Genomic DNA, 25198 nt, shown 5'->3' with positions numbered 1-25198 from the left:
TTATTTTAAACAGTTTCTAAATGATAAATATATCAAATTATAAATAAGTGATTATTATTTATATAAGGCTTTCGTGATTTTCGCAAGTTTTCATTTGCGTGATAAAATATCTTAGAAGGTGGAAGTTTATCTTTTATTATATGAGATAATTTTGTGTTTAATTAGTGAATGAAATATATATAATATTTATTTCGATGACTAATTTGATATTTTAACTAATTAAAATATATTCTAAAATATCTTAACGAAACATATTTTACGAACTTACATATAACAGAATTACCTATCTTAGGTCTGAACCATACAAGTTCGTATATAACAGAAAAAACGGTATTGACTCCTGATTATTAATAAATTATTACGATTTATTAGCTAACAATTTTAGGTAAAAGGACCATATATGATTTTTATAATTTGTATTAGGTCTCTTTAGTATTCTTGTCGGTTCACGTTAAATTTGTTATTAATAAATTATTTATTTATTAAAAAAGTTGGCATTGTAAGCAAGAGATTTCCGATTCAAATTTTAGTAAGTACAATTTTTTCACGCTTACTATTTGTAAGACAAGAATGTTAGAAATTTAAAAAGAAAGAATTCAAGAAATTTCTTTAAATATCAAGTTGGCAAAAATTTATTATCATTCATCTCGGATGTGTTTTTTAAGAAAATAATGGCCATATATCATTCTGATTTTTGCAAAAATAAAGTTGCAATGATTACAATAATTTGATGATCTCGTTACGAAAGTAGTCAATAAGTTACAAGTTCGATTCTTCCTACTTTAATAATTTGTAAGTTATGATTTAATTGTATTAAAGAAAGAGGTATATTAATCCCCAAAACTAAAACACCGAAATCAATACATATTTGTTTGTTACTATGGCCTCATTTGCATAAAACAGAAAATTATCAATCCAAAAAATAAAAAAAATTGAGATAAAAAAGGTATGTGTCGTATATTATAGCTCATACACATTTAGTGATCAATATTAAAATGCATGACAAGTGATATTTGCTTACAAATTCAATTTTTGATTTATGATTTTCAAACCATTATCATGTACCATTATGTTAAATATTTTATTTCGAATAGCTTTTAGATACTAGAGCAAACTAAATCAGAATGGAGGATTGACCACTTGGGGGTGGCTGGGAATCGAATTTAGTACTCCCGTTAGTCTAAGCTCTGATGTCATGTTAAGGAACCGGTTACTCTAAAATCTCAAAATATTAGAGAATGGCTTTTCAAGCATCTTATATTATTCTAACATATTCAACTGCTCATCTGAATCAAGAAAAGAAGAAAATGAATAAACTGCACAAGAAAATATGCATCAGAAAATATGCATTTGATGATTCTATTGCCAGCCTCTGCTTGATTTTGATCCCAAACTGTTACCACTTGGAGTTTTTACCTGGCCTGATCAGTTTGCAGATTGTTAAGTTAATTATCTGGCCACTAAAATTTAAGATCGAATGTTAGAGAATACCATACCTGTCGACTTTTTGGCAGCATCATTTGCAGGTTTTGTTGTAATTGGTTTCGGAATGGCACGTGGAATTCTATTTGATGACTTAGGCCTGCAGTAAATCATATAGTTTTTTTTGAAGAATGCAAGATTGATTTCAATTGTTTTACAGAAACAACAATGCAGATCAACACAGTCAGTCAGCGTGAGAATTGCAGATATTTTCTTGTTCTCCAGTGCAGTAGAGTTGCATAATATTAGTAAACATGGTTTAGGAATTTCTTACCTCATTGCACGGTCAGGTGTTTTTTGAATCTTTCTTTCGACAGAGCCATCACTCAATCCCCCCTCACCTTCACTATCACTAATCTGTATGTTTCCGACATCTGTAGACAGATTCTGACCCACGTTCTCGCCAACAGATCTTGAATGCCTAAGTGATGCTTTATTGTCCTTGTTATCCAAAGACCGTTGAGGACTAAGTGAAGAATTCTTTGCGCGACTCTCACCAGCAGATCTTGAATTCCTAAGGGATGCCTTTGGGGGCTTGCTGTCCAAAGACCGTTGAGGACTAACTGAAGAAATTTTTGTACTATTCTCCGGGGAACTGCCCCGATTAGAAGCTGATATTAAGCTTCTTCCAGAAGTTACGTTAGAGCTTCGTAGCGGAGTGGCTGATGTGGACTTTTGAACTGAAGCCAAAGATCCATTTTTCGTTGATTCTGCAGTACGTTTCTCACCATTGACACCCTGACTATTATTTTTTTGATCTTTAATCAGCTGCAGCTGCTCAATCTCCTCGTCTTTCTTTATAATTGTGTCTTTAAGAGATGTAACCTGCAACAAGTAGAAATTAATGTTAGCCTAATGTTAAATAAAATTAGGTCAAAGCATACATGCTGTTCATTGCATGATGTCAATCTTTATAAATAAAAGACCTGTTCCATCAATTCTCGAACATCTCTGCCCTCTTTGCTACTCCGTGCAGCACCAAGTTCAACTCCGGATACCCTCTCAGCAAATTTTAAGGTACTGAGACTTTCAGAAAATGAGGTAAGCTCAGGGTTAAGCTGTATGAACATAAGTGTCTTTGCTTGACCACCTGTTTAAAAATTGAAAATATTAGGTAAAATGCATATATTTAGATCAACACTCTAACAAGGAAATTAGTCCCTCATATCTGTCTTATACGCATTCTTCAGTCCCTCTTTCCATCACACGATACACCATCTTCATCAGTCCAATTTGTCAATATTTTATCACACAATGTTTTGAACTTTGTTATTCTTTGAACATTGTACCAAAAGGATCTAATTTACACGTGAAAGATAATTTACGGATTCCTCTATTTGTAGCAGACAGCGAGCAGTACGCATAAAAGTTGTCGTTTAAGACATGCAGTATTTTTTATTTCATTTTACATATTATTGGTATACAAATAAATCTATGTTTACAATGTTAAGATATATACCAAGAGAGCTTTGAAGAACTTGAGTCAGCTTGCTGTTTCTATATGGAATATGAGCACTCTTTTGTGCCAGAGAAGATATGACGTCTCCAAGGGCAGATAAAGACTTATTAATATGTTGAGCTTCCTTCAATGTGTCTCCGGTTGCCTGTGAACGATCTATTCTTTCACTTCCTGCAAGATCTACCAAATGAAGACTACCACGCAAGAAAGAACCAGTCTTCACATCCGTTCCACGAGCATGAATAGTTAAAATACTGCGAAATTGAATCCAAACAACTAGAAACAAAACTCACAGATAAATAAAACTTTAGAAATAAATATATAAGGTCTTAATGGAAAAACCTATGTGATCTGCTGCTTCTTTCATTCATTGAAGTGACACTTTTAGCTCTGTTTTTCAATCCGATTTCCATTAAATCTACCACATCAGAGGTGGATTGGACAGGTCGCATACTAGCATCAGGGACAGCCAATCCACTTGGTTGGGAAGCTGTCAAAATCCCAAGTGTTTGCGAATCAAGGAAAACCAGAATTTTATCCTTAACAGGAAGATTTTATTCTTATTTTTGAACTCTTGACAATATTAGAAATTTAAGGGCACCATAACAACTAAAATTTTCTTGAAGCAAGTATGCATTAGAAGCACTATTTTAAATATAATATAAAGAGGAAGGATGTCAAGCAAAGAAGACACTATTACAGAATGGAGTAGAAATATTTAATTTAATGTAGAAGCATGGATTTATAACATATGACAAAATATTAAGGATATCTTTTTTGTGAACCACCACTTGTAAGTAAATCGCGCACTTGTTCATTGTAAATTTCAACCATTTGAACTGCTATTTCATATGTATAGATGCCATCTCTTTTCTGAGATATCTGAAATAGGTCATTCAAAGCTCTATAGTTCACTCCCCAATTTTCTTCGGATGCACCATCAGGGCCAATCTGCAATAACACTTCACTGCATGTAAGCAATGGTAACGCGATATAAAAAAAATCGACCTTTTTTGGGGGGAGGAAGGGGGGGTCATACCATTGTGTAGGTTTTCCCTGAACCAGTTTGTCCATAAGCAAATATACATACATTATAGCCATCTAATACGGATCGAATCAATGGCTGGGTATCAGAATATACATCCACTGTCAACAATGAGAAGGAGTGAAGTGATGACCAAACTTTCTCAAGCCAAATGGCAGAAGGTTCTATAATTTTTTTTTGCATGGAATGTGTTTAAAGTAGCAGTTCTACATAAATGACAATGTGTGTTAAGAACCTTGAGTAGCTGCTGGACCGTAGACCTTGTTAAATTTGAATGAGCGCGGACCTTCTTTTCCTTGTTTGGATCGATCTACAACTATTACCTCCCCATTTTCTCCCACGTATTCTACAATTGACTGCGTTACCATCTGTCCAGGGATAAACGGCCTTATCCGACAATATACTCTGATACTTCCTATTTAGGAAAATACAAGAAAGAAATTAAAATTTAAACTCACATCTATATTAATAACTATAATTATGCAGTATCACCTTTTAGATCTTGGACCTCGTTGTGCAGCTTCCTGTTTTCATCTAGGACATCATAATAGTTGTTTGCTGCCTTCTCCAGTGCTTTAAGCTTTGCTCCTATACATTGTTTAAAAAATAAGAATGAAATAATGCATTTCAATTAACTACATGTATCTTAGTTGTTATAGAAAAACAAAAAACCAACCTAAGTGATTAAAGTCCTCCAAGTAACTCTCAGGTATTGTTGCAATTTGATGCCTAATTGCTTGAGAAGAATTTTTCAGCTCCTAAAAGATTCTGTGAGCTCATTATAGCATACACGATAAACATAATTATGGAGGAAGAAAGGACAATGTGATATTGCACCATACCTGCAACGCACCAAGCTGGAATTCAATCATTGTTTTGCATATGTTCTCTTTCTTGGTCAATTGGTCATTTCTGGATTCAGCGTAGGCTTCTAAATCTTCAACTCTCTTTCTGGAATCTGCCAACTTCTGCCCAACTTCCTCTAGTCGTTCTGCAAGCTCTTGTTGAACTCCTATAGCTTCTGTTTCCATTCGTAAGCAATGCAGTTCATGATTCTTCTTAGTTATTTTCAAATCTTGTTTCAAACACAATATATCATTTGCGCCCTTGGCTTCTGCATCCACTTGTAAGCTGAGCTCTGCATAATTTTTCTTAAGGGTTTCCAGTTCTTGCTTCAGAAGCGCAAACTCATTAGTTTCCTTGGTTTCTGTTCTTATTTGTAAGCGAAGCTGCTCATAGTTTCTTTTAGCTGTTCCCAGTTCTTGCCTTAAAAAAGCAATTTCATTATGGTTGTTATCTGTCTGTTTTATTAACCTCTCCACATCCTGCTCCTCAACCTTCCTTTTTTCTTCTACCATGCTCTTGTCCACCTAATATATCAGTGATGGAAAAGTACAAATCAATTTCAGTAATATAGAAAAGCAAAAGCAAGCATAACGACAGTTTTTAAGCAGATTAGCACTTGTATGCCTAAACCCACAATCTACATCGTCAAGAGCCAAACAACCAAATGAACTCAGAGGAGAACAATTAAAAGAAATAAGGTACCTTTATGAACTGGGACTGGTTCTTTGCAAACTGCACAAAGGCAGTAATATTTGGTTAGTAGGCTTGTCAACAACCACAGTAAGTGATTTATTGCCAAGGAGTGCATAAAAACTTCACAATTAGTTGAAGTTACCTGTGCCTCTTCATTAGTCCCACTTGCAAGGGCTTCAAGAACTCTAATTCTTGACTGGTATCTTTCCTCACGAGCCCTGAACAGGTTATTTAGCTGCCGCGGAGAATTCAATATAGTAATTAGATTCGAGCATTGAATATGAATTACAACCGACAGGCTCTGTTTACATTACAATTCTTAAGTGGTCCATAATACAAACTTAATAACATTACAGTTCTTATGTGCTCTGCTTGAGTGGACATACGACGCTCTATCTCTTGGATGACTTTCCTTAATAGGCATGCCACCCGCTGAGGAAACAAAACTGAGATTAGAATGTAACACACAACTAGGTAACCAATTTGTAGGAAAACATGATTTAGGTATCATGGTTATGTATCTCGAAAGTCATACTCCGGGTATATCACTATTCTTCCTTTCAATGCTTTCATCTAAGATTCCATTCATGAGGCTTAACAGCGACTGCGTTGGGGCATTCTGTAAAGGAAATACCAGAAAAATTATATCAGGATAGATTCATAATACCACAAATAAATGTCTGATTAAAATAATTCTCAAGTAGATTACATCTAAGCTAGCTGTATTAATCATTTCTGAAAGCTTTGCAGGAGGAAGATCTGTCAAGTGCCCATGTCTGTGCTGAAACACTTCATGAAACTTGTGTCCAGCATGATGTGGTAATGTCGTTGAGTGCTCTATTTGATAGAAAAAACACGAATGAGATATAAGACTAATTTTCGAAGACTTTTGATTTAAACACCTAAAAGAACAAAATAAAAACCAGCAAGTCACAAATCACAATAGTTTTCTGCAATGATATATAGTCTTCAGTAAAACCATTATTATTTCAAATATTACTAATAAACAAGCTTAGGTATTGACAAAGTCACAACAAAAAAATACAGATGTTATTTGTTAAGCAAGACTTCCATGTACTGCATAATTTTATGTTCATACAGAAAATTTTATTCTATTTCTTAGTTTGCCTGAATAAATTAGTTTTTCAACATAACCACACCTGGATTGGTAGAAACAACTACACAAACACATACGCATGTTTCTGAGAGAGAGAGAGAGTACGTGACATGACGGGATTAAGCTCAGCATGTTGATATTGTGAGTTTGATGCACCTTTCTGTTTTTGCTCTTCCAATATTGTAGGTATATGATTTTCTCCGCATGGAGAAGAGTCACCGAGTCCATACTGATCTACTATAGGCTTCGATCTAATACTAGAACCGTTTCCAGTTGGATATGCTTTAGCGGTTGTATGAAGGTCATGCCCCCCAACATTTGCTATAAAATGTGCTCTAAGTGAAAACAGGCAATCTACAACAATCTTCAGAGATCCCTGGATGTTTGGGGAACCATAAGTAAGAAAAAATAGGGACAGAAATTAACGATAACAAAGATAGAGAGGTAGAATAACAAAACAAAACATTAGCCTATAGTCATCACATTTATATTCGTAATATAGGCAATAATACCCAGTTAATATATTGCAGATCATAGAAGCCAAAAGTTCTATGACACCGCATCTCAATCATATTACTCAGAACTCAGAAATTACCCTGCAGATAATTTTACCTTTTGAAGATCAAGAACTTGAAATCTAGGCAACGCCATCTGGTCTATAGCAACAAGAAACCTTTCAACATTTTCTACGCCCAATTTTGAAGGACGATCAGAACCTCTTAACTAACGACAAAATACAAGTAGGGAGAGAACAATGAGAACCTCAATTATAAGAACAATACATGCAAAAAGGTAAAGTGAAATCATCTAACTACCTCGCTAACTGAACCAGGTCTCAATTTATTCAATAACCTACATAAAACACTACCATCAAGCAACAGTCCTCTCAATTCGTCATCAGAAGAATGTACCGGCAATTTCACATCAGAAAGTGTTGTATTAAGCCACTCTATCAATGCTGCTCTCTGCATTTCTGCAAAATCAATTTGGAAAAAGCCATCTAACTTATAAAAACTAAAAATCAGAGAACAATATAAGGAAAATCAGTTTTTCACATTTCATTCTTACCATATTTAGGTGATGTAGATTCCAATACATCCTTCCGATTCATTTTATGAATTCGCAGCTAGGATTCAATCATGCTATTACAGTACACATGCAGACAAATGATATTTTCAAGTAGAACAGATATTGTATTATGCCTGAGCTTCACCTGAAAAAACATAATAAAATTTAACAAAGTTCAATTTCATCTAGAAGCAGAGGAAACTCAATATGAAACATGATCAAGTGTCAATGTTACTTCTCACTGTAAATTTTTTTGACATGAGTAACAAAAAATAGTTAAGGTTTCAGAAACCTAATTCTTTTAGCCTACTTGGACAAGAGGGGGGGAGGGAGTGAGAGAGAGAGAGAGATGGGGGAGAGAGAGAGCGAGAGAGAGATGGGGGAGAGAGAGAGAGGGAGAGAGAGAGAGAGAGAGAAAGAGAGAGAGAGAGAGAGAGAGAGAGAGAGAGAGAGAGAGAGAGATTGGGTTCAGAAAGCTATGCATCATTACAAACTTAATGCACAAAGGTGCAAAGAAAGAGCTTAAATGAAAGAGATTCTTGATAATTACATGCAGAACCTAGAGATATATGGGCATGGTTGAAAATTAAGAGAAGATGGATCAAAATAAAATGAAAAAAAGTGTGGAATATAATTCATACCCATGAAAGGTTTATTACAGAAGCATGCAACAACAAAGTTGTGAGTTTTAACAATGAAAGAACTGAAATTGAGGAGCCAGAGAAGAATACAAAAAATGTGTTTTTTTATTTAAATTTGAAGATGTTGATAAAAGAAAGAAAATTGGTTGAGCTTCCTTGTTATAAACTGTCCGCATTCCGTGAAAGTAGCAGCACAAGTCTCCTTCTTTCCCATCCTTTTAGACTCCCAGATGCTCTGCAACTCTTGCACTCGATCCCCTTCGATAAATAACTTTTTATAATTTTTATATTCTCCCACGTTTCCGAATGTATATAGTATAACTCGTAACCCGCAAGGTTTGGCTCAGTTACTTTCAGTTACTTAAAGAGGATAACTATTATCTTGGTCAGAGATTTGAATCTCACGGGTTAGGGCTTATCGCTTAAACGCGGTTTATCTTGGTTCACGTGATTTGCAGGCTATTGCGTGATCCCGTAGGGTTTTACCCAGTGCGCACCCGAATGGTAGTGGCTGCGGGTTACCTGCGATAAAAAAAATTAAAACATTACGTGCTTAGTAAATTACAGAAAAAAAATTAATAAATTTTTATGTCAGATAAAATTGATATATCATAGTATATACAAGTGTTTTAAATTTCGAAAATCGGTATTATTCGGTTTCAGTGATTAATCGGATAATTGGTAATTAAGTTTATTTATATATTTTCATAATTGTTAATTTTCTTTTGTGTGGACAAAGAAAAATTGATTTTTTTAAATAAAAAATGCTTTAGGAGGAAATTTACTTGTATTTAATAATTTTCCTAAATTTCTCTTTTCCAATTCCCCTTCCACCTTTGTTGTATCTAAATATCCATTAATAATAAGGCACAAAATTTCTTCTACATACATAATTCTTTTGTTCTTTATGATGCATATAAGATAAAACTAACAACGTGTATCACAAAACATTTATCCGGAGTATTCATCTTTCGAAGATATATTGCCAGCAAAAATCTGATGCAACTCTATTTTTTATCTGCTTTCAAGACAAGTTTCCAGTTCTATATTTATCAATTCTGTTGCCTTGTGACAACAGTAGCTCATGCCTGTACACATGGATACACCTGAACCAGATGGAAATCATGTAAAATTTTCACACAGAGCTTCAAGCAAAGAACATACTGACTATATATGCAATTCGCACTCAGACACGATAAGAATCAGGGAAGGTCCTTGGATAAATTTTCCAAATCCTAAAACATAAATAAAGAGCATCGGTACTTAAAATACTTCACATAAGATAAATATCTTCCATAATTCAAAACATGAAATTTACATAATAATCTGACGACGTTGAAATAAATCTTGCTTAAACCCAGCCATTGAAACTAAACTCTTGGTATGAAGAAATACACGGGTAAAACGGCCGTAATCTTCCATAAAATTGTCGAATAAGAACATCTTGGTACTGCTATTCTGGAGGTGATAAATAAAAATCCCTTTCCCTATCCAATGAATTACCAGTGCTCCATTCTGAAAGCCTACGACACTCACCTCATCAATATTTATCTTCTTGTGCAGTAACTTGACATCTATACTGTATTTTTTTGTCCATGTTGGACTCGCAAAATAATCTTCTTTTATCCAAAATAATCTTCTTGTCCATGTTGCCATAAAGATAGGTACCCTCCTAAATCCAAAAGATGAAATAGTACTTTGTCTGTGCTCTGCTGTACATTGGGAGTAGAACAGATCAACCGAAATTCTTCCTTTACAAAGTCGAATACCATGACATTTTGAAGCAAATTACCTGAACCATTCTTACAACACATCCAGTGTAGACGCTCGTGAAGATTCACAGGAGGTTCATTTGTAACGGGCCGGTACTGTAATGGTACCGCTAGTCCTTTCCAAATTAAATGCGGGTGTGATTTTGATATTGGTCTGAGCAAATGAAACATTACATACGTCTCTTCATTTAATGTTATCCATGTTGATACCCATAACAGACGAAATTCCCTTTCAGTTGGGTGAAAGTATACTCCACATATGTCCCCTTTGACCTTTGAATGATGATCAAAAATGGTCCATTCCCTTGTGACAGGATTTATGAATGCTGACATGTTTTTATCTACCCATGTTGCTCTAAAGAAAATCAACCCGTAGCATGAAAACTTAACTGGTGTAAACTGTTTAATTGGAAGCCAACTTGGAGGACCCAACGGCATTTGTGAATTCCTAAGTGGTATGTGAGTACAATTTAGGCCTCCTTGATGATCATCATCAAGGTAAAATAAATTGTGTCCATTACGTGACCCGCGGTGAACAATGATAGTTGGAGAGGCCCTCGGCAAGAACAGATTATGGTTGAAATGTGGGGTTGAACACAGGTTGTCCCAATCCTCATAAGCTTGCTTGCACTGATGGAGACACTCGGCTGACGTTCTACTAAATATTTCAACCAAGATGTCATCGGGAACGGGAACAGGCCGTGAGAGAAGTTTACATGGCCTCCTACTATCTTCTGTATCTTCTCTAATAGGTATACATGTTACGTATCTAGTCCATAGATTAACAAATAATCCACCAAAAGTGCCTAGAATTCGATACCACAAGGTACATAACCCTGCAATTAGATCAGCCACAACACACAGACGGCGTTTAATATGTTTAGATTCTGCATAATTTAACTCTGACCAAACACTTAATAACTATATCTTGTCGTCTGTGTTTGATTCGCACTCATTTACGAGATTTGTTAGTGACAAATGCAAGGCATTAAAGCCTAATTATAAAAAAAAACTTTACGAAAACTCCTCGTAAAATTAGACTAGTTAAAATCATGTCAAGTCATTAAATTATTCATCCTACAAATATATTTAGGTAGATTAAAAACATCCCCAAAACATGTTAATTGTCATTTGTCACATAGCAGGCAGATTACGTAGCCAGTGATGTTGGCATGAAAATACATAGCCCGGAAATGGCCAACTCAACCGCAAAACAAAACAACATGACCGTATTTGTTTCATAGTATTAAGTATAGGATATGGTTATAATCCTTTAAATTTTACATTCTCGTGATTGTTTCTGTAAAGACTTATTCCTTCATTAATCCAAAGATTATAATCCTATAAATTATCATATCGCATGTTTGTTATGTTGGAATAGGCGATAAGATTAGAATCTAATACTTAATTGGATTGGATGATATATAATTTAATCTCCTTCAATAAGCCATTTTTAAAGGATTACAATTTACAATACCTTCAATATAATTCTTCATAAAACAAACATAGGGTTGAAAATTTTTAAGTATTCTAGTCGAATCCCAGTGACTATCCCACAAAATAAAAATGAGATAAAAATATAGTCTAATCCTAAATTTCATCCTTCAAAACAAGCATAGGATAGGCATATCTAATACATAAGATTAATCCTGACGAAATTGGTTAATTATCTCAGATTATTATCCGTGGATTATACCACGTTTTTTATGGAGACCTTGAAAACCACTTATGTTCTGCAACGAAAATCTTGCATAAAAACATTACAAAACGTATTATTTTGCAAATTATGTTTTACAAAAATCATTATTTTATTCAAAATCTTGAACATCATACATGTACTGCATGTATAACATTACAAAATATTTTATTCAACGAACCATGTTTAGTTTGCGGAACATTTGTTCAAATCGCGGAACATACACATTATACTTATTAAACTTAAATGATCTTCAACAATTTTAATGAATTAATGATATTCGTAGATAATATTTTGATTGCAGAACACATGTGGTCTCCGAGATCTTCGATAAAAATGTGGTCTCCATAACACTTTTCTCGTCTAGTCTAATCCTAAATTTCATCTTTCAAAACAAGCATAGGATAGACATATCTAATTCATAGGATTAATACTGATGGGCCTTAGTTATCTCGAATTATTATCCCTCGAAACAAACATGATCTAGGGGTCTCATATGTCCTTCTTCGTTAGTTTCTAACCCATTGTTAATTCAATAAAAGATTCAGATAGGCCAAGACAAATGCACTATTACATATCAAACAGTTAGAATGAAGTAAATCGTGAAGAATTAATCTGAACCTGTTTGCTGATCCCTAGCCATGCACTAAGAAGTTGCAGGTCCACTGTTCCAAGCACACGCAGATCCCACCGAATCGAATAACCTATTTAGATGCACACATGCAAAACAACACATGAATCAATAAGCATCAGAAAGTAAGAACCAAACCTCGAATGCCGTAACCGAGAATATTTGACAAAGGTTTTCGAAGAGCAAAGCCGATATCTGTTTAAATATCAACTAGGGTTTGAGGACATGGAAATAATAAGCATGTTATGTTTTTTTACCCTGAAAAGGCCCGGATTCAAATTTGAACTCAAAATACCCAATTTAAAATCCAGCCCAATAAAATTCGGGTCCATCTTATAAAAAGTTAAAATTTGTGTGATACTATCTCTGCTTTTTAATATACGACGTTTGACATTATGAAACACGTGTTTATGAGATTTGATTATATAGTTAAAATAATTTTTTTTATTTTTTTGTGATTAAAAAGTTTGATCTCATATTTTTATTCAAAAAATAATAATATTTTTAACTATATAATCAACCTTCCTAAATATGTGTGCCAAAAAATCAAACGTCATATATTAAAAAATAGAAGAAGTATAAGGCATTTAAGTCCAGCCAACTACAAATTCTAGGCCGTCTTTTTTTGAAAGGAAAATAATTTAATAATAAAAAGTCATACGATATCTACACATATAATCGAAATTGAACAAACGTATAATCATATCATCGTTGAATCCTTCCTTCTTGGATAGGCCATCAACGATTTTTTTTAAGAGAAGTGTACATGTTGTAATCCTCCAATTGTTGTTTTGAGCAATTAATCATAAATACATCACTATAATAACCCTTATCACTGAATCAATACCATGAAAATTCTGCGGAACTGCAATCTCGGACATAATGAACAATAAGATAAATCAAAATAAATGTCAAACTCTCACAATTAAGGAGAGATCAAGACAAATCCCAAATAAATTTGAAAATTATTAAAGAAAATGAGAACTTAATCAAGAAAAACGAATAAGAAATAAAGGATTGGGGGTTTTCCACCAATAAAAATCGATGGGTGCAATTAAACTTTTTCTAAAAGGAAAAGGAGTATATTGCAGGGTGTAACACATATTTTTTGCCAAAAAATATGTAAGTATTCGTACTTAAGTCGGTGGCAATTCGCATCTCAAACATCACAATTAATTTTAGTATATTTTTTGTTACCGTAAAAAAGTACAAGGGCATTTTGGAACTACATATTTCTCAATTTTATCAAAAAACCAGTATAATAATCTGATTTCATACTCTAAAAAACTATTATTTTATTTATAAAAAAATATCCTCGCATAATTTGATTGACTAAATAAAGGACAATTTAATTTGAAAATTTACTCGATTTATTGGCTAACGATTAGACATATACATAACTAAAATATCTATCATATAAATATGACTTTATTAATAAAATAACCATTACTCGAGGTTTATTTAATCAAAATTCAAAAAAAATATTGATTTTACATTAAACACATGTGTTAATTTTTAGTTTACATTTTATGAACACTAAGGACTTTTGCCCGGTGCTACGCAAACTTATTATCTGACAACTTTTTAAACGTATACAAATGAAATTAATTGGTATATCGTATTCTGCGATGGTGAACTCTTAGATATATTAACGAACATATAAAATATAATAAACATGGACAAAAAACATAATCGTCAATTTCAAAGAAAACTACATGAACCTTTTGCTCGATTAAAAATTTAAAATCAATGTGAGGACTAATCGGCATTTTAAAAGAAAACTACAGGAACCTATTGTTTCATTAAAATCTAAAATCAATGCGAGGATTATCTTCACCAAAAAGATTTATGCGTTAAGAAAATGACGATTAAAAGAACTCCAATAGTGCATAATGTCAATGCCTAAATTGTACCGTTATGACAAAAAAAATGTTGATGATCAAGTCGAGGATTAATAAATTGCTACTTTAATAAGAAGTTGACTAATGAAAAGATACAACATGAAGGATTAACTATCATGAACTAGTGCTTAAAGGAATGGTCGTATAATCAAAGAGAGGCCGCTTCATCGGCAAAAACTGAAGAAAGTTAGGTCGATCGGTACCAATATCAGTCCAATACTCATAATTCAATGATTTTGATAAGGATATATCAGAAGAGTGCATTCAACCAAAGCAGACATATGAGCATTATATGATGAAGAAGATGGGATGCCTCGATTGTACTGTTTAGTAAGAGAAGTCATATTGATGCAACCTTCCAAAGTCCATTTCAGTTACTTGAGCTCCAAAAATGATACTGAATTTGGAATACTGATTTGTCTGGATTCAGGGATATGTTACGACCTCAACAAACTGCATTTACAAAATGAAATTATACATTATTTAACACAATCATTTGAAACTACATTACAGATCTTTCAATTATTGAATAAAAGATACCTACTGTAGTCACCAGACATGACAGATGTTTCGGTAGTTGTCAGAGGCTCACTGATATATTTCGTCGGCTATCTAATATGTTATCATCAAGAGGTTGGAGAATCAGATCACATATTTGTTCACGACCTCGTTGCTTAACGGCTTAAACAAAATATAAATGTGAAAACGATGACTACAACTATCAATAATATCGTTTAAAAAAATGAAAGAGATAGTATGGTTATGCATACACATACCAGGACCGTTGTCATCAAAGGTAGTAGAACGTTTGCTCACATTCATGGCTTATTTGTTATGTAATTACTCCTCTAAATACAAATGTTAAAGAAAACAAAGAAGAAAAGCAATGATTATGCAGATTCATACTAGGTCTGCGGTCATGAAAGGTAGTAGAACGTTTGATCACTTTCAAAGTTTCAACGTGATGTGATGAGCCCAACGATAATCATTCCTGCAAGAACAAACAAATAAATCTTGTTAAATATTATCGGATATAAGATTGCAAATAGAAAACCAAAAACAGGTAATGCAAAATCGATGAACATATTAATGTATACATCGTCATTCAACTTCATGTATATCAGATCCAAAAAATAGAGAAGAAGAAGATAATGATTAGTAAGGAAAGTAGTAATTATTTTTGAATTTCAATGACTGATCACATGATTTGTGGATCTGTAATTGACTGGGTATAAAATAAATTAATATTATTAATTTGTTTGATCTTTTTAAAATTTAAAAGTGATTTTTTAATAATTATGAATACCATAAATATCATTTAGGATATGGATACTCCATGGATTTTTGCATATTTATATAGGAATTAGTTGATTTCGGAAAATAGGTCGATTCACTGGTCAAATTTTGGAAATATGGGTCAAAATAATTACAACTTTGCCATTCTTAGTACAAATATTCAGGAGCCTTCACTAGTGCTCATTAAGATATACTCCCTCTGTCCCATTGATTTATATACATCACCTTTTGACACACTTTTCAATACTCGTTTAAAGTATAATTTCATAATATTTTTTTTTGAATAAAAATTTTATGTTTAAACTTTTATTCAAAAAAAATAAAAAAATATTATGAAACTATATTTTATAGAAGTCTCGAAATACGCGCAAATAGTGATCGTATATATCCTATTGGGACGGAGAGAGTAATAGATAATAGATACTAACAACATTATATAAATTAACTTCAATTTTTTTTAACATAAGGACTAACTTACTTGTATTCATTCAGTAAATACAAATTACACGATAAAAATTAAATATAACTCGATTAATGAGCTATATTAAAAATATTGTATACGTTATTAATATCTTGCATAAAAATTTTTCTTAGGATTTTTTCTTTTTCTATCTAGAAACTTAAAGTACGACGCCGTTTAGTTGGTTCTCCATCGTTTCCCTCTTATATTCCAAATAAAAACTCAAAATCAGGGCTACAAAATTCCAGTTGGGCTTTATTCAAAATTACTAATTTCAGAGTAAGTTCACCTCTTCTTTATTTGCAATTGCTACCAATTTACATGTTTCTCAATATATATGTTTTGAATTGTATTGTATAGTTTAAATTTTATTCTCTTGTTGATTCTTGCTCTTATTAACTGTAAATTCCAAATCTTTTTGTGTTGGTTGCTTGTATTGTGATTAATTTAAGAAAACTCACATCAAGAATATCTTCAAAATTAGTTCTTTTAAGATAAATGCGTGTAATTGCTGATTTTTGATCTTTCATATCTGTAAATTTCAAACCTTTTTGTGTTGATTGCTTGTATTGTGATCAATTTAAGAAAACCCACATCAAGAATATCTTCAAAATTAGTTCTTTTAAGATAAATGTGTGTAATTGCTGATTTTTGATATTTTATATCTGTAAATTTCAAACCTTTTTGTGTTGATTGCTTGTATTGTGATTAATTTAAGAAAACCCGCATCTAGAATAACATCAAAATCATTTCTTTTTAAGAATATAGATGTTTGGTAGTCCTATAAGTGAAGCATTTTATCTTTTGTGAAGAATGTCTATCATTTTTTTTTTAATTTGAAAAGTTGACATTTTTAACACCCTTTGTGCACAGTTGTATGTTAGGCATGCAATTTTCTGTGTGTGGTTTCTCTTACTTTTTAGAACAATTAAAGATTTGAAATCAAGGTCGAGGATGATGGCGTAGCGCTCTCACCTTTAATAGGAGATTTTTTTCGTACTGCTTATGGGAGAACGAATCTTTGTTCTATATTTGTTGAGAAGAATGTCTGTCTAGAGTTATTTTAATAAAAAGGTAAAAAGTTGACATTTTCAACTTTTATTGATAAGTTGTGATCGTCTTGTTGGAAAGCTAGATAAAAGTTTAATATTTTCGCATCTAAGTTTAAAGCTAATAAAAGCTAATAATGTCCAACATCTAAGTTTCTTATACCCATTTTTCAAGGAATGGTTCTAAAATTTAGAGAACGTGTTGCAAAAATATGATCAAGTACAGCTCAAAATGATAAATTGTAGGTTCCGCAATTATGTTATTTCTTAGATTATCAAAGAACTGAACTATCAAACTGCAATTCTGGAATCTGAGGTCGGAAGAGAGTTTCTTTGAGTACTGAATCTGAGGGTGGAAGAGAGGTTCTTTTACTCTGCCCTCATTTTCATCCTCCTTTCTTCAAACCAGGGTATACTAGTAGATATCACCAGTATTGAGTAGAGAACAGAGATTAGGTTTCATAATATGCACATTTGCTAGACAGCTCAGGGTCACAACGCAATTTAAGATCTGGTATTGCCTTTGGAATTTAAGCAGTTCTAGGACTAAATATTCTTATTTCCCAGAATAAGAGGACCATATACAAAGTAGACTGATTGTGCAAAGTTATATAGTTCTATAGCAAGTCTCACTAGCAACAAACACATTAATAACCAAGTAAGATTCCTAACCCCCAATTTTTTATTTATAAGGATTCCCGGAACCCGAACCTCCGATCTCTGTTTTTAGGATTTTAACATCGATAAATTCAATCTTATTTGAGCAATTTCTTAACTCCGATTATTTATGAAATTATAATGTCCTGAAACTATTAATTTATAGAGGTTTTACTGGTCTAACCATAATGTTACTAAAATCCTCCCTACTTTAGATTGTTTGCTTAAATGAGTTAGTTGTTTACGAATGGTTATGTTTTTGTAGGAATATGCAGGTATTCTTATTGTACTTCCAAAAGCTCTCTAATATTTTTGAATAAGTTATATAGTTCATGATATGTAAAATATCAGTATAGTCTAAAAATGTTTGCAGTTATTTCATGGTATATTATAACCCGAGTAAACATTTTTTTGAATTTTTTAGATAGCAACCATGAACTTTGTTTTCTTTTCTTGCACAACTCAAATCTTGGCCTCATTAGATGTTGTCTTGTTTCTTTTTTGCAGATTGGGATATGGAGATGACTAACCAAGATATTAATGGTTTTCTTTATTGGAAAATAAAAACTAAGAACTTAAAAGAAAAAATTTCGGAATTAGAGTTTAGAGAAATGAAAGATAGGATAGCGTACTACTCAATCATGCAGAATGCATGTACACAGTTTGGAGGTTTTGTCGCTGTAACTAGTATCATGCCAAGTTTATTTCGAGAGTTGAAATATATTTTTGTTCTAGGCATGGTACTTACTTACATTCTATTCATAATTTATCCTTTATATTTTGGGAGTAGAAAAATGCAAACACTAAAATGTTCAAGTCGTGAGGTTATTGTTGAGAGAAATAGACTCCACAAATCTTGTTCGAGTTTGATGAGTGAATATAACAACATGTGTGCTGCTGCTTCCCCTTTTAAAAACACTCAAAATCTGTTGCTCAAGGATTTAGGAGATGACGAGATGAAAAAAATTAAGAACTTTAAAAGGGAGGATGCTGATCTGATTTACCAAACCAAATATTATCAGAAGTTTCTTTTACTTATGGGGATTGCGGGCATCATATATGCCGTCGGATTTATCAGCGCATTTTACGTTTTCTTTCAGGTATCTTACATGTTTTCTTGTTATGTCTTAATAAATATATATTTTTTTTCACTTGTAATTAGATAGGTTTGATTACAGGATGTGCCAAGAGTTTCACGAGGTATGCCAATTAAAGCCAAGTGAGTCAGTTGTCTTTCCAACCTGCTGTTAAGAGGTGATACTTTATTAGTTGTTAGTTAATATTATTGTAGTTTCCTGGATATTTTCTTTTTCAAGTTTCTAAAGATACAACTGTATGCATGTACATGTCACTCCTAGTAAGATTTAGGAGGATGTCAGGAACTAGGGTTTCTGACTTTGTGTTTTTGTGAGTTTTAGAATGTTTTTGGATTTTCTGAGTTTGTAGAACTGAAATGATAACTAGAACAGAGAATTAAGCTAGAAAAAAGTAAGAAACACAGAAATGATAGAGAGATGCATTTCTTGTTGAAGTAAGAAATCAGTTATAGAGAGAGAGAGTTGGTGGAAACATAGTAAAGTACTGCTAACAACTTCTGCTACAAGTAAAACATAGTAAAGTACTTAACTACCCTTACTACTTATATGACCTCTAATACTCCTTATTAATACTATACTGCTAGTCCTTACTATTACTGTACTGCTATCCTGACTGAGGATCACAATACTTTGAATTCAGGTTCCTATCCTTTTAAGTTCTACCCTGATTGTTCAGTTGTGGTTTTATCTTATTTTTGGTGTTCGTTCCTTATCTTCTTGTTGAGGCATCATGGCTGAGAACCAATATTTTTATAGATGTCTTGGGCACTTACTAAGCTCTATTGATGTGGGACAGACAATCACTGTTTAGTAAGTTGTAACCACTGTCCAATTTCGTCGTCCATTGCATTGTTCCCTGAAGGTTGTGGTTGTCAGGCAGATCATGTGCATTGCTCTTTGTCGTTTCTCTAGCACTGATCTCGATTTTCATTTACAAATTAATGAATGTTGATTGCGATAGAATCTAAAAATAAGGTCTACATTTATATATGACATGAACCAGTGACTTGATTGTAAGTTTAATTGACCTTGTTAAGATCACTTCATATTAATTTTTTAAACACCAAATCTTAAGATTCAAACTCTCACACAACCGGCCTTTGAAGCTAGAATTAGTCATCGTATTTGCTGGTTTATGTAGTTGGCAAAGTGACACCATGTCCATAAATATGTCCACACATGGAAGAAAAACAAGTATTTGATGGAAACTGCCAGTTATCATTTCATCCGTCTTTATTTGAAGAGGTTTGTACAATGAGTCGGTCATTATGTGGCTTTCTTGAAGTTTTTAAGAAGTCCCTTGTTCATGTTATGTCATGTCATGCCAAGTACTAGATTGTACACTTGCAGAAAGCCTTGTTCTTTCTGTTGAAAATTAATAGAATTTTTCCCTTAATCCTATTAGTTATCCACTCCGAAAGCCCACTTATTGAAACATGTCCATAATTTTAGCTTCGTACCCTTTCTTTCTCCAATTGCTTATATTTCTCCTGAAAGTATTTAAAGTTTACAAGTAATTATGTGCAAGGTTTACAGAACAGAATTCTACGCTTTCTGAAATTTGTAAATTCACCCAAAGAAATTTTACATATTTATGAATATTCTGAAAAATACAGATTAACTTGTGAGGTTTCCAAACTTTACCAATCTTCCTGTGAAGATTCCAAATACTATTTCTAGTCAACCTATGTTTTAAAAATTCTTAAATCATCCCTCAACTGATTCTTACCTTTGAATTTTGGAGTTTCAAACCTTATGAAACATGAAAAGAAATTAAAACCGTAAAAAACCACTACCACTGGTGACAGGAGTGGTTATTTGATTCCTTTCCACTCTGGTGCCATTTTAGTCTTGCGTGGCTTATTAGCAATTAAAATATATGTTTACCATTTGTACAAGCCAGAGGCTAAAATTTGAAACGGTTTTAGCAGGTTATTTTTCGAACATTTGCAGCAGCGGAGAGTACGACAAGATGCAACTAGTGTAATATGTTGAGAATCATGTCCAGTTTCAAAGTAATGTGTATTTATTTTCTTCTTTTAACATCTTTTCAGCTATGAGTTGCAGTTAAAATTTGGAAGCATGAGCCAAGACCAGTGTTGACATTGTGATTCTAATATTCTGCTTTACTGTACACTTATATTTCATGGTGGCATGTTGGTTTTAATATCCTGCTTGACTGTATTTTTGTATATTTAATGGTTTCGGTTATATTTCTTTGTTCTCAATAGTATTTTACATTATATTTATCTTTAGATCTTCATTGAGTTTAATTCTTTTGTTTTTCTTGTGTATTTACATGAGCGAGAACTGAACAAAATGTTAGAGAAGTTGGTTCAAAAACTTGTAGAATGTAACAAAAGCTCGATATTTGTAGCTGAGGGTGCAGCGTTAGTTTTTTTTTTGTTAAGTTTTGCAGCTCATATAATCAGGCTTTTATAAGTTAATTTGTTGAGAAAGTATAGTGACCCTGAACATGTGGACCTCCTTTCCAAAATTCCTGGCAGGAGAATGCTCATGAGTAGATGGTGAAGTTGTTGGCATCAATGCACAAATGCCTCTTAACTTGATGAGAACCAAGTTAAACAAAATGAAATTCTTTGCCAGACTTGGTTCAAAAACAATTGCACAGAGAAATAATCAAATGTTCCCCAGCAGAGAGCTCAAGGATTCTGTAGGAGAACGTCTTCCAAGCCGAGGTGGCAAAGAAACAGATTGTTTTCTCGAAAAGGATCCCAATAATCATAATAAGAATTGGGGAAGCTGTTGAATGTAGTGTAGAAACAGGTGTTAAAGAATGTTTGAATTAAATGGTTGATGCTTCTGGTTCTGGTAAAATTCTGACATCTGTTAATGGTAGAACGCTCTATTTGGTTCTGGTGCCATATTGCTAAAGTGAGCGATTATGGATACTCCGGAAAGGATCTTCATGATGTAGTTACTATATGAACAAATTGTGGTGCCATCCTCTAGAAATCTCCCAAATTGAACAATGAGAGAGAGAGAGAGAGAGATTTCAAAAAACTTTCTCTTTCCACAGGAGACATGCAAGATCAACAATGAAGGATTATCAGGGAACCACTTCAAGGATAGATCTTCACATCAACTAGATCAGCATACTAACTATGGGAGGACCATCAACATTCCCAAGGTGAGAAAGGTGGCAGTTGAAGGGAAATATTAGTTCTAACAGGTTGTCACATGAGAAGCAGATAGAAGAAACTGAAATAGCTATGAATTTCATATTTGCCCATGCACATTTGGTAGATGAAGACATCTCGAAAGATGCTAGCTATAACATAGATAGGGATATCTCTTTGGCTCTCATTGCCAATTCATCGAGAAGTTCTGATCCATGATTCTCATTTTGACAAATAGTTTCATCAGAAGGAAAGTAAAAGTCGGAAAAAAGGAAGCGGGACCTTCCATCAAAACCCCACTAACAAGGAATCAGCGATCTCTCAAGGTGAGACTCAACTACCAAGAATGTCAAAGCGACTATTAGAAGAGCCATGGCGGCCACAACTTGCCTCCGTAGTGGCCTTGGCCTACCAGCCAACAAATTGAGGCCTTTCAGCCTATCAGAAGCTCCTGAAGGAGAGCCCTAAGACCTTCAAAAGTTGTTCCGGCGACCCTCTTGAAAGACCCTTTGAAAATTTCGGGAAAATGATAACTCTCAGCAGAACTAAGTTTCGTGAAGACTAGAACGTCTACGAGAACGAATTGGTTGAAGTGTATAAGATCCTACAAAGGAAGTTTGGACAAGTTCAATGAAGTGTAAAGACTTCCTGTAAGGACAAGTTCAATAGAACACATAACGTTTAGTAAGAACGAGTACATAACGTCCACTAGGATGAGTACAGAACGTTCAATGAAACAGCTGTAGTAGAGCCATGAGGAACTCAAATGCAACCATGAAATTTATTCCATGGACAACCAAGAGCAACAAGGGCATGATAATGTATGTAGAATACCTGGACTCTGAGTGGGAGATTTAAAAAACACAAAAAAAAAATTGGGGGGGGGGGAAGGGCAGACACCCCTGGGCAACCTCCTCCAGGCCAACCAGGAGGAGGCTGACCAGAAGCTTCTGCTCTAACAGGCCGACCAACCCTCATTTGGGGCCATGAGGCCGAGCAGAGCCTCCTGCAACAGGAGGTTCTGCTCGACGCCGGTGACCCCCCTTCGAAAATTTTGAATTTTTTTGAAAAAAATGGAAAAAATCAGAAAAATTTTGATTTTTTTTTTAATTTTCAGGATTTTAAGATTAATCCCATATTAGGGCCTATTAGTGAAATTAAGCCCATATTAGGGCCGATTAGTGAATATTAAGCGTAATTAACCAAAATTAGGGGGAACTAGTGATTTATATGATGAAATTAAGTTAGATTAGGGCCGTTTAACCAATTCACTCTTATAATTAGTGTGCATTAGGGATAATTAGTCTCTTATGCATGCTGATTAGTCATGATTAGCCCCGATTAGGACAATTAGCCTCAATTAAGGTCAGTTAATGCGTTCTATCTTAAAATTAGGCTCTTTTAAGCCTAATTAGCGGCTTGTGCATGGAAATTAGCCCTGATTATGGCCGATTAGCCCCGATTAGGGCAGTTAGCAGCTTTCACCCTATAATTAACCTTGACGAAGGTTAAGGGGTGAACTCGCTTTTTATCCCCAGACAGGGTCGTTTAGTGTTAAAGACTATCCAAATAGCCTGTGCAAAGGCCTTAAGTGTGTATACACGCACTAGCAAGTCGTTGTAAATGTGTAGGTCGCTCCACACTTTATGATAAAACGATGATACCCATGAAGAGCCGATACCCATGAAGGGCCGATGCCTATGAAGGGCCGATACCCATGAAGGGCCGATACCCATGAATGGCCGACACCCATGAACGGCCGATACCCGAGAAGGGCCGAAAGTACCCCGAGTCACGATTAGACCATTATAACTTCCACAAAAAGTCGAGCAATATTCACGGAAGTTGGGGGAGCAAATTATATGGATAAAAAATACATCCTAAAAACACATTAAATGTTGCATTAAATACACTTGGGCTTCTTGTCTGAAGTCCAGCACAGACCTGTCTGGTCCAAACTCATAACAGACTCAAGACGACCTATGTAGACAGGCCCATCAGCTGAGGTCGTCAAGGTCCACGAACACAAGCTATTCACGGACTAGGCCCAATACGGCTGGAAGGGCAAATACATGTGTTCTTAACAGACTCAAAGTCCTACACAGAAGGTTCTGGAGTTCCTTCCTTAGAGCACTCTTAATTAACATCTAAGTTTGAGATTTGTCCACCAAGTCTCTCAACAGAAGTCTAACCCTACACTCACCTCTATATAAAGGGCTTTAACCCTCAATCTAGAATTACGTTTTTCGGTTGATTCTCTACAACATAGAGATACGTAGGCATCTTATAAGGCTCGATAGTCCCGAATGCAAGAATAGCCATTAAAGCTCGAAACTCACCAACCCTAGCATTAAATACTAACGGAGTCAGGTTTTTGTTCCACAACACCTACCATCCTTTATCCTTTAGTACCATTTTACGATTATTCCTGAAACCCAGAGGCAGCCAACTCAGTTCCAAATTAAGACTCCTCGTTTTCTTCCAAAACTCATTTGCTTTACCTGCATTTTCTAGTACCCATACATGAATGACATAAGTCACCTTTTCCTAGAAATATAAAGAAATTAGTTCATTGAATATAAAGTTTTTGACAAGCACACTACTCTTAGAATTTTCCTCAGGATAGGGTGGAGGAATCTTAACCTCTCGAATTGTATCAATATTCATATAAAAACAAACAATTAAAATCTCAGGCGCCACACGTTCTTCTATGATCTCTATCCAATATGTAGCACCATTTACAACTATCGAATTGGTTATTTTGTTGCACACGAATTCTCCTCACTTTGCTTTGTTAACTTTCTTCCAAGAATCGGTACTCAGACTATACACATAAACATAAAATTTAGGTCCTTCAACACATATATATTTCTCAAATTTGACGAAAACTAAACCCACAGTAACACGACTATTGACTTAATCATCATAGAGTATCGGAGAATCATAGGGTATCAGAGAGAATAAAGAAAAACATTAAGCACTCTAACACAGGGGTGTGGGAGTGCATAGTGCAGATATACGAAAATTTGACATATTTAATGATATGGGAGGTTACATTTAATGTATAACATACTTAAGCATATTAAGAAACCAAAAATTGCAAAAAAAATGAATCAAATACATAACTTTTTTGTCTAATACAAAAAAA

The 25198-nt window shown here is 34.0% G+C and overlaps 2 protein-coding genes and 1 long non-coding RNA gene across 3 annotated transcripts; 1 reads left to right on the top strand and 2 right to left on the bottom strand.

Moving 5' to 3' along the window:
• Positions 1-1125: 1125 nt before the first annotated feature.
• Positions 1126-8467, bottom strand: LOC141672115 (kinesin-like protein KIN-14C). Its single transcript, XM_074478608.1, has 22 exons — positions 8352-8467; positions 7711-7855; positions 7458-7615; positions 7255-7365; positions 6748-7018; positions 6235-6362; positions 6061-6144; positions 5880-5957; positions 5668-5760; positions 5535-5564; positions 4829-5356; positions 4663-4744; positions 4479-4574; positions 4222-4401; positions 3981-4087; positions 3729-3892; positions 3284-3445; positions 2942-3195; positions 2409-2572; positions 1757-2307; positions 1497-1582; positions 1126-1421 (listed from the first exon to the last, which is right to left on the bottom strand). Exons 2-22 carry the CDS (start codon positions 7751-7753, stop codon positions 1360-1362), a joined length of 3432 nt encoding a protein of 1143 aa, XP_074334709.1. The 5' UTR covers positions 7754-7855; positions 8352-8467; the 3' UTR covers positions 1126-1359.
• Positions 8468-9611: 1144 nt separating this feature from the next.
• Positions 9612-12609, bottom strand: LOC141675082 (putative F-box protein At1g30930). Its single transcript, XM_074481795.1, has 2 exons — positions 12441-12609; positions 9612-10959 (listed from the first exon to the last, which is right to left on the bottom strand). The coding sequence occupies exons 1-2, from the start codon at positions 12460-12462 to the stop codon at positions 9974-9976; spliced, it is 1008 nt and encodes a 335-aa protein (XP_074337896.1). The 5' UTR covers positions 12463-12609; the 3' UTR covers positions 9612-9973.
• Positions 12610-16268: 3659 nt separating this feature from the next.
• LOC141673088 (uncharacterized) lies at positions 16269-21165 on the top strand. Its single transcript, XR_012555800.1, has 4 exons — positions 16269-16386; positions 18321-18913; positions 18992-19067; positions 20842-21165. It is a non-coding gene; the product is annotated as an uncharacterized LOC141673088 (long non-coding RNA).
• Positions 21166-25198: the final 4033 nt, after the last annotated feature.

The sequence above is a fragment of the Apium graveolens genome, chromosome 7, assembly GCF_009905375.1.
Source record: "Apium graveolens cultivar Ventura chromosome 7, ASM990537v1, whole genome shotgun sequence".
Classification (NCBI taxonomy): Eukaryota; Viridiplantae; Streptophyta; class Magnoliopsida; order Apiales; family Apiaceae; genus Apium; species Apium graveolens.
This window is presented reverse-complemented; position numbering and strand designations above follow the sequence as displayed.